The 17,218-nt window shown below is 30.3% G+C and overlaps 1 protein-coding gene across 10 annotated transcripts in view; it reads left to right on the top strand.

Moving 5' to 3' along the window:
- The first annotated feature begins 8,072 nt into the window (after window positions 1-8,072).
- LOC131840639 (uncharacterized protein CG43867) overlaps window positions 8,073-17,218 on the top strand; it is a 34,977-nt gene continuing 25,831 nt past the window's right edge. For 7 of the 10 annotated variants that reach the window (XM_059188886.1, XM_059188854.1, XM_059188838.1 and 4 more), the window contains exons 1-4: window positions 8,073-8,304; window positions 12,861-12,994; window positions 14,310-14,405; window positions 15,992-16,180. In XM_059188886.1, coding sequence (XP_059044869.1) covers window positions 14,319-14,405; window positions 15,992-16,180 — 276 coding nt within the window. In that variant the 5' untranslated portion in view covers window positions 8,073-8,304; window positions 12,861-12,994; window positions 14,310-14,318. Of the gene's footprint in view, window positions 8,352-12,812; window positions 12,995-14,309; window positions 14,406-15,794; window positions 15,877-15,991; window positions 16,181-17,218 lie in introns of those variants that run through there. The other 3 variants (XM_059188823.1, XM_059188831.1, XM_059188861.1) reach the window with 3 other exon arrangements.

Genomic DNA, 17,218 nt, shown 5'->3' with positions numbered 1-17,218 from the left:
TAAATAACATTAACCGATTAGTCCTGTGTTACTTCTATATATTATAAAATATCTTAAACAACCTAGTCTCTACGGCTCAATAGTCGGTATAAAGCACTTAGCTTAGGCTAGAACTATCTGTAGGCGAGGCCAGTCGGCGCCGCATGGGCGTGGGTGAGGAAACAGTTTAGTGACTGTACTATGGAGTATATGTAACATATAATATTTTATACGTTATATTGTACATGCGTTACTATTTATTTATTAATTAACTCTTTGTTCAAACAGAAATGGAACATAATTTACAACGTAAAAAGATAGAAGAAGCAGTCTTACCGTTTAAGAAATATTACTATAACATTACATAAATAATAATCATAGATAATTTTTATGTTTCGTTATAATCTTATTATCAATATTATTCGCTTACTTTAAGAGCTACAGTTTACAGATAAATAACTTAATAATTTATTTATATTGCTTGATCCCTGAAATTTAATAGTCTGGTTCATAGGTCTTTGTCACGTTCCATTGTTTGCAAGCTTGAGATTACATTTTATATAATTGCTTTTGTGATTTCAAAAGTGTAGGAAGCAGGCAGCTGCTATCTTTGCAAGCTGTTCTTGCTTGGTAAGTAATATGACAGTGAAATTACAGCGTGCGAATGCATTTCGCCAAAATAGTAAAACAGAAAGGGTATTTTGTAACATAGGTAGAGTTCGCCTAAAACATTAGAGAAAAATTAAATTCATACAACTTGATAGGATCGATCTAGTAGCTGTCCGAAGCGAATCCGTGTAGTTCTTAAATATTATATATTTAATATTAATGTTAGTTTCTATACTTTTCTGCTATACATTTATTTATTTATTCTTTTGCACAAAAAAAAACTGCATAGGTATAGTACATGGCGGACTTAATGCCCGATGGCATTCTTTACCAGACAACCATCGCGTTGATTAGAGTTAATAAGGTTCCATTTCCTAATTAATATTAGAATAGATAAATATAGAAAAAGTATATTTTTTAATGTCAATAATCTTGGTCGTTCAATTCGTGTGGTTTCACCAAGTTAATTACTAATATTCACTCAGAGGTCTAACTTTAAATTACTGAGGTATAACGATACTTCGCAAGGACGCAGGAACTCTCTGAACATGAGCTAGTTTTAATTAAATTTCCCAGAGTTCTGCCTTTAATAGCGAGAGACCAAAGTTTACATTAACTAAAGTTTACATTCACGAGTGTGTGATTTGGTTTCAAATGGAACCGTGTAATTGTGATGGGAATGTACAATATGGGAGACATTTTAAGATTTTAGCGGAGGTGAGGGAGACTCCCTCTCTCTCTCTTAGTTTTCTCCCTCTTTGCATATTCAGAATATCGTAAACTAGTGAAACTTTGAAAACTGTACTTTACAAATATATTAGCGATAAATCAATATACATAGAATATAATATAATTGTAGTTAAAATTGGAATCAATGTTGACTGTATCTGTTAGAAATTTGGCTATTTTCTTATTAGGTGTGTTTGTAGATATTTAAGGAAACGAATATATCTGACAATTCCGAACAAAAAACTGTAACGATCTCCGTGTTAAACACAGAACAACTTTAAAGAACAGTTGAAGTTTATGAGTATTATGACGCGAATGACTAACTCAACGTAAATACACATAAATGGACATGGATGTCTGTAGAACAGTAATATACTTATAAATAGACATACGCCTGTAAACATACATGTAACGTATGTAACTACACTTCTTAGCTGTGACGAAGAAAAAGTATCGTAATCGTTGCAGTATTACTAAATTTTACATTATGTAAAATCGCTTTATATAAAAATTTATATGCCTTCACTATAGTAATCTCACTTGGGATATTGAGTGGCATTGTCAACTGTTTACAATGTTATAATTGCATCACATTTGGCTTTGCCACATTTTGCCAAATATATTCGAAGAATGTAACATGGCGCTATCTCTATGTATTTTTTTATACTAAGATGGTTGCAATCAATAAATTCAATAATATTTCTATCACCGAAAAGTGGGCCAGAAATATAAATTGACATATGAAGTACGCGTAAAAGTAATATATTATATCAATTTCATCAAGCAAATGGTCAAATATTTGATCAGCTCGGGTCTGCAAAGGAAAGTGCGTCCACAAACAACCACCCCTCTCTCGTTTAACCGTTCATAACAGAGATTTACCATAAATTAAAGTGGTAGAGCTCAAATTCTTTTAACGAGTGAGTAACAGTATCCCTTCATACGAACCAGTGAGGCATCCAACAGGGTCCAACCCTCATTTTAGGGTTGACTTTGACTCATTAATCGATATTTTTGCCCTAAATGTTGTAATGATACACACCACTATGTGGGTCGCATAAAGTAAAACATAACTGCCGTTTTTTTTGTCCTTTATTCGTTATGTGTCGTGTCCTTTTAAATCATACTTATATATATCGGCGCTGGCATGATTCGGAAATCGTCCCGTCACAAAATCTTTGAAAATAACAAACACAATTATAAACAATTCCCGAATCATGCCAACGCCGATATATGGTACAATATTCCTCATAAATTACTATTTTTATTACAAAATAATTTTATTCCAGTACATTACATGAAAATAAATCTTTTTGCAAGTGGATAAGTAATATAAACTTTACTGTACACATAACCATTCCTAATTATTCTTCTTTTAATAATTTAATAACTAATTTAGAAAATTTTTCAAACTATTATCCAAATTCAGAAAATGACGATCCTTTTTACGGAGTTTATGTTTAGTTCATTCAAATTACACTACAAGGATACAAAAAATTCTACTAAACGTTCCCTAAGGGTTGATACTTGCAATAAATTCAAGATGTAACTAGACGATAGATACTGTTCTGTGGACGAAAGGATAAACTTTCGATAACTCCCTGTGGTCATGAAACTTTTCCCCGCTTCATAGCCTCTAGTCCTGTCAAAGTTACAGTTTGTATCCGCAATTCTATCCGTGGTAGAGTATTAATTCACCGGATGAAAAGTACGTGCTTCTTCATCCTGCTTGTATACTAAATATTGATTAATTGAATTATAAAGGCATTAATCTATACTTTTGTTTTAATATTATAAATTCCGAAGTATCTCTGTCTATTTGTTACCTTTCCACAACAAAACGGATGAATGCATCTTAATAAAATATGGCGTGAAGATAAATTGCAATCATAAGGAAGTCTAAAAAAGCAGGCGATACCCGTGACTATAATAGCGGGATTACCCGCTATTATAGTCATAGTAAAGAAATAATTAGAAATAGAAATAATTTTTATTAAAATAAACTGAATATAACTTATGAATAGTTATATTTCTTATATTCTACTACTCATTCGGAACACAGACTTGTCACTCATTCAATGAATAGATGTTTCCCCATCCTACTAAAATTATAAATATGAACTTGGTTAATGAGTTTAAATGTATATTTCATTTTATTTAGTTTATTCAACTTCTAATATCCTGTCTAATAAATCATTCTGCGTACAATTTCATAACCACTCCCATGTAAATTTTAGAAATCAGATCATAGTTGGTAGCTAAACCTAGTTTCAAACATTTTGCTAGTCCTTCTATTATAAAGATATCTATGTATATTGTACAGTAACTGTACTATCTCTTCACAAGAGTACAGTTTAGTAGCGCCTCGTCTATCCTTTTATCCCACAACCTACGCTATCTACCGCCGGCCACGTCCACTCGCTTGTGTTAATGCAATTGCTTTGTTCCTTTGTTCTGAGCTGAGCTCATTTCTAGGTCTAATTGGCGAATCATTTAGTAGAGAATATTTTTATGTTTATTTGTTATTTCTTTTTACAATTATTCTCGTACACGAAAAAGCAGAGCTAGCTACTAGGGTGGCTATTGAAATATACACACAAATTTCATTAAATTTGATCTAATAGATAATATTCTCTCCTATAGAAGAATATTATATATTAAGATTGTTCCGATTATTAAAATTTTACGATGGTTCATTATTCATATTTTTTGGGATCTATACATACAATATTTAAGTACCGGTGTAAGCTGACTATACTCTGGTTGACATTGTACAGATGTTCTCTGGTTAATTAAATAAAAAATGCTTAGTACTTACTTCCTTACTTACACTTATCTTCATAATGATGTCAATAAATCTGTACAGCTTGTGTAATTTATAATCTAAATTGAATTGTAAGCTGTAGTAAATTGAAATATCGCAACTTACTACACAATCTTTGGAGCTGATCCTACTGTGAGATACTTTTTTTAAATCTTACTACTATGAGATATAATATGACAATTTTTTAAAATACTAGTGGTACACACCGATAAAATATTTGTTTGCCTAAATTACAGTACTTCATAATACCATCATTGGAGTTGGAAACTCTCCAACAACAAATTGATATTTTACCGCCAAGATAACGGGATTGATCCAGTATAATACTAATATATTATAGCATATAATAACAGTATTTAATAAATTACGGCCTCGGTGGCCGCTTGTCTTGACACATCGCATTACTTCCGATGGTCGAGGATTCGATTCATCGCATGATACAAACATTATAAATCTGTATTAAATAATACTCATGAATACATCATGGGTATTTGGGTGTATTATATACGTTTATATTTACAAAAAACTTATGAACTTTAGATTCTCTATTTTCTATGGTAAACCAATCAGTCATATCAGACGACGCTCCCAGTATTTCTATACCCATAATGTATGACGTGGTTCCTATTTAATTTAATAATGTACATAATTACTCTCTATATTGGATAATATATTAAAAAATGTTTTTAAATATTATGAACCCGCTTTAAGAAAAATAAGAAGACAATATTAAATTAATAAAATGTTTTTTTTTAGTTTCTTCTCTTCTAGTATATTCTAATTTAATATTATGTTGCTTAGTTATACAATTACTATGTATATATATTTTTCGCGTTTATAATACGATAACGTTATAACTGCATTACTATCTAGTTTATTTAAAGTTTACTATAGTTTATATTTCTGACAAAACAAATATTTATTCCGAATTCGACATGAAATTTCCTTTTGAAATATTTTCAAGGCAAATCCAGCCTTGGCAGTTTGTCCTCCGAGTGTCTGGATCTGTTCCAAAATGCGTCACTGATTTCACACTGCTCTTTCTGTTATATGTACATACATACATATGTAGTATCGAAGTAGACGCGCGTCGCGACACGATGTAATAAAACTAAGTTTAGTGACATAAATTGGTTTTGAACGTAGAAATGCGATTTGTGATCCTGCTCGGACTCGGAACTCGGAATTGTATCGCAATCATGGATAGTGCTGGTTGTACCCTGTATTCTTATTTTTAGGTGCAGACCTCACCGATTTTGCTCTTAATGTTGTCAGGTCCTTATTTTACTTCAGTAGATATTTTAACTTGGATTTACTCTGGAATAGTATTTTTAATGTTTATGCTACGTATTTGTACAAAAATACTCTAAATCGTAGCTTTTGTTTCCATAGACTAATTATGTATTTTTAATATTGATACAAAATCATGAACCCATTTAGACCACGTGATAAGGAAACACAGATCAGAATAAATAGCAAAAGTAAATATTCTTTAAAATTTGATTGCAAAATGCCATCTTAGTTTATTAATTTTTAAATAACTAGTATTGTCAATCATCAATAGAAGAAACCTTTATCCGAAGAATACAATAAAAGAAAAAAAGATAATATCTTATCAGTCTAGGTCGAGTATAATAAAACTTAGTAAAAGAGAAGAGAGTTAATAATGAGAGAGAAATAGATCAACCAATCCACTGTTCTACTGTAGAAATCACCTTTCATTACTTGAAATACTTCATAATTATATTAAAATCATTTATAGACATCATATTAGTACTTTGTACAGGTTCTGTCTCGAAATAAGTTTATTAATGTATGCAAAAACATGTTCTCATATATCATGTGCGATTTACATAAATAGAAGAAGCCTTTTGTGTTGCTCGCTACTAAATAGCTTATGTGTATAATTTATAGTATGACTATATAATTAAGTCAATGTTAAACTGGCATTAACGTTGATATTAATGTTTAGTGAAGTGACAGTCATGTCGCTTTGCTACACGTTAATATCTCCTAAATTATGTATACAATGTTCGCAATACATATGAAAATATTGATTGACGGCATAGAAACTGAGGAGAATTTCAGAGTTGAGTTGTAATAAGTTTATATATGAAATTAGTTTCACAGGAATTTAAGTCTAAATTGAGATTCAAATTTAATAAAATATGCAATTTCTTTCTAATGATTTTTACGCGAATTTAATCAACAATACGTCGATTTAATTCAAGAATAGTTCCTTATTTAAGTCAATAATATTATATGTTAAGATACTATCGATAGGAAAATAGCGTTATTAGTATCATGATATAACTTGGTGAGCATATTGTTTCAACCCAATATTCTTAAAACCTATTTACAATTCAGATTCTGAGTTTACAAAACTACCAAAATGTTTAAACATCCAAAAAAAATCGACCTCTAAAGAGATCTTTACATGTGTATGTAAAGATCCGAAAAACATATTTATGAACAACTGCCTCGTGTACTTTTTAATATTCTATCCTGTTTTATACATTATAGCGCATCTCCACAGGAATGTTCAATTGATCGTAAATTCTATGTTAATAAACATTTATCAAACAAGCTTCATGAAAGCATGGTAAATCTATGGCGGTGAATGACCTTTTTAGACTAGCAATTATTTAAACTTTAATGTATAAAATATTTATATCAATGTAGCACATATGGCGGACTTGCTTGGTCTTTATGATCTTCTCTACCGTATATACGTAGTAATAATTATTTTTAATTTAGCTTAGTATCTAATTAAAGTACGTACGTAAGTAAAACAAAATATAAGTTGCCGACCAAAAGTTTGAAGGTTTTGAACGAGTATTTTTTTATATAGACCATTACTATTTGCATGATTATTTTTATAGATATGGTAGGAAATTTAAGTATTTCAAAAACAAAAAGATTCTTCTTTGCCAACATTGTTGAACTTAAAAAAAAAAAGTAAAATAAGGATAATTATACAGTAATTTAATTAAATTTCCCACCATAACAACTGTTGCGAACGGTGATATATATCCTCAGAATATGACACACACCCTTCGGTGCAACAATGCATAATATCTAAACTACGGTTCATTTCTTACTTTAAGGCCTATTTTCACTATATTAATAATTTTAGTTACCTCTTCAGATCACATGTAAGTGATTAAAACATCAAAGTACTTACTCAAATGTGTGCGGAACTACCGGAACGCAATTTAAATTCTAAAAGAGTTTATTCACTACTCTTTACTCAGAGTAATTATAAATGAATGGAGTAGTGATATAATTATTACAGTGCGGATTAGTTTCGACGCTTGTTATTAGTATGCACGCTATTCACTCGGCCCTAACTCGGGACTCCTTTGTTTGTGAATCGACTCAAGCTTAATTCACTCACTGGTATTTATGAATGATAAAAATAGACGAAGGACATTATTATAAAGTTCAAGTCTCTAGACGTTTCTTTTAAGATATTTTTAAAATTCCATGCCTTGTAAGTACCTAATTTCGGAAAACTTGATTCTTTCGTCTACTTTATTTGACTGTCCATAGAACAATAAAATAATTTTGACTTTAAGTAGATACGTAATTTTAAATGGACCATACTTCAGAAATTTAAAAGTTAATACGCTTTTTTTTCAATAGAATCGCCATTTTGATAGTATTTTATATACAATTATATGCAAAATGTAACTTGCGCTTTTTAAATTTATCATAGATTTCTACTTGTCATCTTCTCAAATATTTCTTGCAAAACTAATGTTCTCGAGTTTTATGCATAATTATTAAATTAAATTGTATGCTTTCAGTATAATACTTGCATATTAAAAGCACTATGTAAATATCGATCCTCATATAATGTATACTCGGCACGTCCTGTAGGATATCCTTGGTGCAAGTTAGTTCGCTTCCGCGCCGCAGAGAGCGCGCACGTCGCGTTCTCTATTCAAATCATAAGATACCGTTCCCCAAATGAACCTTTCCACGGGGATTGGTTTAGGTCGGATAATGTGAACTGCCCTTTAAGTGTGTTTTGTTCGCGCTTTCAAAGCGTGATTACGACTTTAGTTTGTGGTTTTTCGATTCTAATTGCTACAGTGTTTTTGCTAAAAAGATAGTGTATCAAGATTTTAAATAATATTGTGGTATTCATCAGTGATCATGTAATAAAATGGTTTATAAATTTAATTGCAAGAATTGTTATTGTTAGGTATTCTTTTCTAAAGTTTATTGTATTCAATTAACGTGATGATAAAAAACTTAACGTAAACGATAATATACTTAACGAATCGTCCTTTAAGATTACTTATCAATGATTTTATATTCTATCATCTTATTACTGCGGTACTGCCCACGCAGTCTAGACCACTCCTGTTCCTCAGGGAACTAAAAGTGATTGTTTCTAATTGATACCTACTTTATCGAAATATGTTACTTGAAGATTATGGACCCAACTTTAGCTGCGCATAATAAGTCAGTTAACGAAATCTGTCTATAAAAATATTAATACAAATTTGAATAAAATTTTATTTATTTTACACGACATTGTCCACGTTACGAGGACATTCTTTTTGACCGCAATATAAGCAGTTCTAAATATTACGTACGTACTATTACTGCGTACCTACATCGAGATAAGAATCCTTTATCTTTTAAGTACAGTGCAAGCTTCTGAGAATATTAGGATTTAGGTTACTATTACGACACAGGTTCTATCTAATACAGCTATACAACTTGCTTAGAATAAAGTTTTATATCCAGTTTAGTTCTCGTTACATACTGTACGAAATATAAGATAACAGAAAGTATAAGATAGTCCATCGCAAAGCTATTAAATTATTTCTGCTTGAAAGAAAACTGCGCTTACGAAGCATGATAGTTTGAATATGGAATATGCCCATTAGGACAATTTCACCTGTAAGTTATCATGGTGGTTTCCAGGGGGAACCGCGTGGTGGCAACCTAAAATGGTAGATTGATAGCAATGTGGTCAACAGTCGAAATATTCCATTATAGTTGCTATATTTAATAATTATAATATATTTTGTTCATAGGATCAAAGTGGCAGGTGTTAAACGGCTTAGAACATATCTGGTCGACACTAAAGAAAAACGATTTGTGTCAATTTATATTTCTTACTATCTCTTCAGTGAAGGAAACATCAATATCGAACCTAAAATTAAGATGGCGGTAGGCTCTCCTGTCATGTTGAATCCAAGTATTCTGAAATGTGAGCATGTCAAAGTTTACGTTCACCGCAACATCGACAACAATTGACAAAGCCACGGGCTACCCCATCTGCGATCACAGTCGTGACGAAAGAGAAAAAGGGTGTTGTTGTACCTATTATTATATATCAAAAATACCTTGTTTATAGTTTTTTTAATCGCCATGAACAAACTCAGTAACCATCTATATATATATCTATATTTAACTAAAGTTTAAAATTAGCCCATTACAGAACACAATATCCATTTGAAACAAAACAGTAGGTAGAAACTTTCTCATTAAGTAAATGCGACGTTTTCCTTACTGTACTCGAACCTGCACTATCGCTAATTTATAGTCCCCGGGCACACCCTGGGCACTGAGGCCCCGCACCGCTCTCGACTTACTTGGCTAAAGTTAATTAGAACTCGAGAACAGAACAAACCGTTTTCCTTTGTGGGTAACAACAGTTCATAAGGTGCTAGTTGTAAATATTTAGTTACATATCTTATGTAACTAACTGTAGCTGTTACCCACGGATTTGTTTGCTGTTTTAAGCTAAAATTTAGCCTATATCCGTTCTCTTTATATAGTCTCTATTCACGTAAATTTTTGATGGCCTCTGTGGTATTGTCTAGCGGGTCTACCCACCGCCTTACTTCCGATGTTCGCACGTCAAAAATATTTAGATTAGAATATGATATCAAAATATATTATTATAAATTTTGTCATGAAATATCTAATAACAGATAGATAGAGAATCAGATACATTTTCATATAATATTAAAAAATTGTTCCACAGAAATTCATTGAATAGTAATTAATTTTATTTATTTAGTTCAGCAACAAGGTATACTCCAATACAATTATATTATATATAACGCACTATAATATTAATATACTTAGCTCAACCTTAATTGTAGGCAACTACGACATTGATGTGATTATTTGTATTTACAATTAATATATGTGACGTTAATTTTACGTGTAATGATTTTACGAGAAGAGAGATTTTTTAGTAGTTTATTTTACGTCTGATGTGATTATAATGCAATATGATACCAAACGATATAATTAAATGTAATCAATAAATACATCATTTATATTAAGAAATACTCACAGAAGCTTTATTACGCTGTAATCGTTTATTTACATTAATATTGCTACTATAACGAGCTGTATTCCCCAAATGTCAATCGTGAGAATTCTAATATATGTTATTCTAGAATATAATGTACCAAGTATTCGATCCGCTTAGCAGTTACTACGTGAAGATTTACAAATATCCATCCAACACAAACATTCGTATTTATAATATAAATAGGATGATGGAAGTACTAAACTGTAATAGTCCATTAGTATAATAAGTATACTAATGATAAAAGAGAAAGCGAATTTATAACATATAAGGAAAACACGACACCACTGCGCCGATTTGAGAATTTCTTGCAACGTTTGAAGGGTACATTATACCAGAGTGACATATTAATAAACACAAAATTCACAACGCCACTAGAACCCAGCCAGCGAAACCGGGGAGAGACTCTAATAATACAAATAAATAAAAAGTTGCTACTGTAATGCTGTTAGGCAATTCGTGACTAATCTCTTGTTATTTGTAACCAGTGATGGCCACACACAAGATTCCTGTTAATCATTTCCTATGGCCCAAATAAGCGGAACTCCGGATGTATCACGTCCGAGACACAATCGCGATATGAGATCGAAGCGACTTTGATCTATTCCGGGCGCCAAATGGTCCACGTCGTTGGTAAACATTTAGATTGATTGCACTACACCGACGTTAACAAGTAACTGTCACTCATCAATCTAAAGCTTAAAGTGGAATACGAAGTATTGTGATTGTGTTAGATTTCAAAAGATCAATAATGGAAGATTATAGATATGAAATTAAAAAACATTTACTTCAGGTTTAATATTTATGATATACAACTGTATCCCAACGCAGCGATACCCGCGTAAAATACGTCACTGCAAGCTTTATACGAGTATTAACATGATTATAATCAGTCATATTTATTTATCTTAATTATTACAAAAAATAAAAGCCTTCTTCTTTACAATATTAGTCTACGGTTTTATGAATATAAATTTCATTATTGAACTGAAATAGATTGAAATATTTTTAATTTTTGTAATTAATAGAAAGATAAATTCGATTGACTGCGGTATTTAATAGGAAGAAAACGACAAGCCCTCATCCGGTGGCGCTTACCGATGCGTTCAGACGCCAGTTATTTTGAAATAGTAAATCACAAGGCGGCGAGTGTTGTGTGTAGCTAATTTTAACCTATATATGTTGATCATAGATTGATACATCCCGTTCAAATAAACAAAATGTTTATAATAATACTACCCAAATTACTTAATGTTGCATTAACGCGTCAGTTTTATTACTTTCTTCCTATCAACGACGTAATAAAATTAACTGTTCTGTTGTATAAATAAGGAAGCGTAGTTAGTGGACAATTTGTATTAGCAATGGTTTAATTAGACAGAGTTTAATAATGAACGCAGTTCTATGTTTCCTCTGACACTTCATTTAAACACTTGACCCCAAATCCGATTCATAAACAAATATATTTGAAGGACTATTTTATAGATACGCTATATGTTGATTATCTAACTATTTTTAGTTTGTTTCAATTTTAGTATTATGCATAAATAAAAATATTCTCAAAGCAGTAATCAATTTTCTAATAATTCATAATGATCATGCCGAATATTAAATTTATCTTTTTTTTTAATTGATAACCGTAATTCGACAATACAATTTGTGAAAATATCAAACAGATAGTTTTTTTTAATTCATTTCGTACAGTGTTGGTATATCTTTGGCCAGAAGTGCTAACTATTGCTTATTTTTCTTCACCGCTTGTCTAAGTGTGCGCCCGTTTTAGAAATTTCCCAATACTGCCGTCCCCTCATGTCGTGAGTCAGGCAAATTACGGCGTTTGTGATTAATGCGTGCTATTCCTGGTTGTATCCTTTACCGTTGCTTTAGTTTCCTTTGTTATGAAATTTGTGGTGTCCAATATTTTAATATTATCGATAGTTTATAGTTAATATTATAAATTATATATTGGCATGTCCTTGAATTGTATCAATTACAGTTGACCTTCATTGTATAAATTTCATTATATTTAACAACACTTCTTTTATGTTATTTATTACATTATTAGTGTAGTTATTACCAGTTTAACCATTTCTTAAAACTTATTTTCGATAGTAAAACTAGTAAAACTATTTTTATTAAATTATTTTATCTTGTTTCGATCTGTTTTCTTAACATGAAAGAAGTGTGCAAACACTTAATAATTTTAATGAAAATATCTTATTATATTAGTTAATTGAATTTTATACAGATAGAATATGAAATCATTACTAGAAATTATGAAACAATGGAAATATCATGAATAAACTCTAGTAGTGTAGACTACGCAATAACGCCAGTATATGAGTACAATGAACTTTTTATTATTTCACGTAGTTTATTACACCGGAAACATGAGCTTTCATATGTAATGCAGATTATGGACTATAAACGTAAGTGTTTATGATTCACTGTCAAAATGAGGTGCGAAGCCATCAGAATGTCGGTCGATACCGTATATACGGAGCAATGTAAGTTTGTATTGTAATTGAGGTAACATTATACTAATTTATATTTGTTACTTTAACTAACAAGTTTTTAATAATTTACGAGTACGTGTACATAATACACCATATTTACCCGACTCTTTAGATTTGACTTATCTTGTATATATAAATGAAAATATGATATTTATGTATTTAGTTATAATTTAAAAAATATATATTTTTTACATGTCCCTTACATAGTACGTCTAGTGAGATATTTACCATCACTAACTATAGTTTCCAAAAAGTCTTACACTAAAGTCATATTTTTTTTAAACCTGAAACAATACTAGTGCTAATATTATTTATTGTAATAGGTTTTAAACTTTTTTTTTAAATAAAACCTCTCTATCGACATATTGACTATTTCATATTGTATAATACTTTCATAGACTACAAATAAGAGTATTAAATGCTTAATTCTCATTAGTACTGGCTGAAAGATACTTATTATTACATTTCATCACAATATCTATAACAATTGATGTTCATTAAATAACTACTTAAAAAAATATAGCTTTAAGAAATAATGAATTTAAATTAAACTCGGCCATCTTTTATATTAGTTAATGAACTACATAGATAACCACTTAAAGGTAATCAAGTAATGCACATAATCAATGTTGAATACATTGTTTAAATTTATTTTATGTGATGTTACAACATGTCGGTGGGCGTTGTAATGTTGTGGTTTTGCGTAAGGTCTCGCAATATTGTGGTTATGGTCGTATTATTAAGTATTAATGGCATAACAAACCACAATTAGGTTACCATAGATTATACAATAGTTTGAAATAATAATTCAAAGAACGATACGCACTTTTCTTTCTCTAATTGTACTCACTATACCCAGAGACTATATTATATTAGACAAAATTTCAACTCTCTGCCGCAGGTTAATAATTAAAGATAAAAGTTTTATATTGCAGAAAGTATTTTGTTTTTGCTGTACAATTTAATATTCTTTTAAATTACAAAATTACCTTTCAAGTTTTTACAACTAATATGAAAATTTTAACGGCCTAAAAATGTACTGTTTCTAATTATATACTCGTAGTTTACTAGTATATCATTCGACTAGACTTTGCTTATTTTATGTTATCTTAAAATGGATTGTGATTGGAAGTCTTTAAGTCTTATTTAAAATCATCTTGTTTAACATATCATCACTCTACGGAGATATAAAGGTTGACCATAAACTTTATTTTGTTTTATTTTTGTTGTGTTTATTCTTTATGAGTGTATTGTTTCTGTATATCTATTGAAATTAAAGAAATAAATTATATTGTCATTGCTGCAGGTTCGCGCCATGGAGCAGCGGCTGTGCGAATGGCCAACGGGCGCTGACGGAGCACCCAGAGCCATATCGCGATTAGAGGGCCAAATTGAAGAGCAGGTAAAATTATAGTGAAATATAATAAGTACTATTAATATATACGACACACAAAAAGCACTCGAATTCTGAACCACCTTATCTTTGAATTTGGTTATTAAAAAGAATCACAAATATACTAAAACTGTTTATGAGCGTTACGTAAATAATTCTGAAACGATATACTTACAAAAAATAAACATATTCCTTTTTATATTTAACCAGAAAAGGAAGTATGCTCTGAGTTTCAAATCTGTATTTTAAAAAAGGAATACTTACCGTTCAAAGTAGTATTTCTCATATAAAATTTACGGGTATGTATATAATGTACGTTTATAATAGCGTAAGTCAATTTTTATTAGGGATTTTCAAATTATTTATTAGTATTGTTTTCATGCTTTGAAACCAATGTTATTTATATTCAATACATATAAGGATCAGTACATATACCTACTCTATATTCAGAACTTACTGCCAGTATATTAATCCTTATGTTCATTTTGTTTAATATTCAAAAGGTCCTTACATTGTGATTACGGTTTTTTTTTTATACATTGTATCCAAAATAGTCAAATTAGCACTTATTCATGTTCATAATAATCTTTAACATTTTAAATATAACGGTGTTATTATGTTGCTATAAAACTATATAAAAATATATAAATATTAAAGTTACGATTTCTTATCTTTCGAATACTTTTTATTTTAACTTTTCTGAGTGACTCGGGTAAAAATGTTAGTATGAAATAACAAAACAAAATAAAAATATGAAAGGTATATTTCATAAAACTAAGATTCAGTTTATGCAAAATTATTACTAAACAGGACTAGTCACGAATACTCCATCACGATATCGCCACCTAAAAGAAAGTTTCGCTTGATAACTTAAATGTTCTAAGCAAGGAAAGTAAAGTTAGGTTAACCTACCGGTTTTGTCCCAAAATGGTTGTCTAGAAGGAATAATTAATAATACCAAAAATTAAATATCTCTTTCTAAAAGAGGAAAGTTTTTTTACAGACGTATATCTTAGATCTAAAATGATATCTATTTATTTCATAACGGTATAGCATATATCTACTAAATAATTTTTAAAAGAGATTATAAAAAATTTTGATCATAGGAACGCATCTCAAACTTAGAAAGCCAGACGTCATGGTGATGGACCACAAACGTCACACATTTTGACGTCGTCATTGACGTTTTATGTTTTGTTTTTATTTACTAATAATGTTTATTTCTATTGTTTTGTATTATAATGTAGTAAATTTAATTTTATTTAATCCCGAATTCTACATTATGAATACGTAGTATATGTTGACAATATGGAAAGTGTTATGCTTTATTATTTATTTAGTTTAGGCAAAACAAATAGTTATGTTGAAAAATCAAAAATATATTGTTTAATGTAATTGTAAGAAGTTATGTAGTATTTAGGCGTATACTATATTTATGTATATTAATATTACCAAATAACAATTTATAAAGAAAATGCAGGTAAGATAACATATTGGCGGTAAATCTCATACGTCGATCGACTATTTTAAATTAGGTTACAAAGTAGTCCTTTTAGAATTAAATTTGTTTAATTTTATAATTGGATTATTTACAGAAACAGCTAAGACTCCAGGACGCGAAGCAAGTAGAAGCAAAAGCGGCTCGTATCAAAGAGTGGGTTACAAATAAACTCAAGGAGTTAGAACAACAGAATCAACTACTAAGGGAACAAAACGATCGGTGTAATCAGCAGTTGGAGCTCCTTAGGAACCATATAGCAGCGCAGGGTAGCCGAAACTGTGCTGTAAGTATTATATACTTTAGTCTTTGTTGCAATTTTAAATACAATCATTAATTAATTTAATTAATTAGAAACAATGTAAGCAGAGAACTTAGCCCTAAAAGAGGTTTCTAGCCATTCCAACTTAGTCTGCTATAGAAAGTGGTGAAAGGGGTCACAGTAATGCAAATAATATTATTCAGAAGAAAAAAAAATTGCATGAATGGTTAGTTTCAAAGTGTTTATATTCAATTAAAAATCAAAAATGAGAAATTATACCTGAGGACACTCAGACATACAAATTGACATATACATAAAATAAAATACAATAATTACATGAACAATCAATAATTTAATACTCAAAAATTTATATACTTAAAAATGTATAGGCTTGAGAGATAAACATTATATCCCAAAATCTTTTACAAATAAAATTAACAAATATTATTTTGTATCTGTATTTATATTATTGGATCTCTGCAGTCTTACTGATTAACAAAAATAATAATTGAAACATGTTGACATTTTAATATGTAGATGATACAAAATTCAGAACACAACATGAGAATCATTGAAAGAAATCATGGTTTGGAACTTTTATAAACTGTGGATTTATTTATTTATATAATAACATTTTTTCAAAAGAGCAACACCCAAGTTTCTTTCTCAGGTTTCTTGTGATGAGGCTGCTTTCCAAATGAGTTATTGAATAAAGATTGTTTCTATTTCTATAACACTAACATTATTTGTAAGCAAGGTATCTATTCCTAGACATTATTTAATCTATGACGAAACCTTCTTCAGTTTCTACCCACTCGAGCGAGCCTCTCCCTCGAAGTGAGGACTGAGGACGGCTCACCTCGAGCAACCTCCAGTTTGTTGGCCTCTAACCGACGGCGTTCAGAAAGCCTAGAAGGGCCACAGGTAGCGCCCACATAAAAACCCATAGGGTTGCTAAGCAATTACTTTGCTCTTACTTTATATCTGCACTTGATTTTTATATTTTCATTGGTGTTAGATGTATATTTTAATTCTATGTTTAAAACACAACCTTATTCTTAT

Source organism: Achroia grisella, unplaced genomic scaffold, assembly GCF_030625045.1.
Source record: "Achroia grisella isolate CSIRO2021 unplaced genomic scaffold, CSIRO_AGI_Agris_v1 utg1062, whole genome shotgun sequence".
Classification (NCBI taxonomy): Eukaryota; Metazoa; Arthropoda; class Insecta; order Lepidoptera; family Pyralidae; genus Achroia; species Achroia grisella.
The sequence above is the reverse complement of the archived record's forward strand: the minus strand, read 5'-3'. Positions and strand labels throughout refer to the sequence as shown.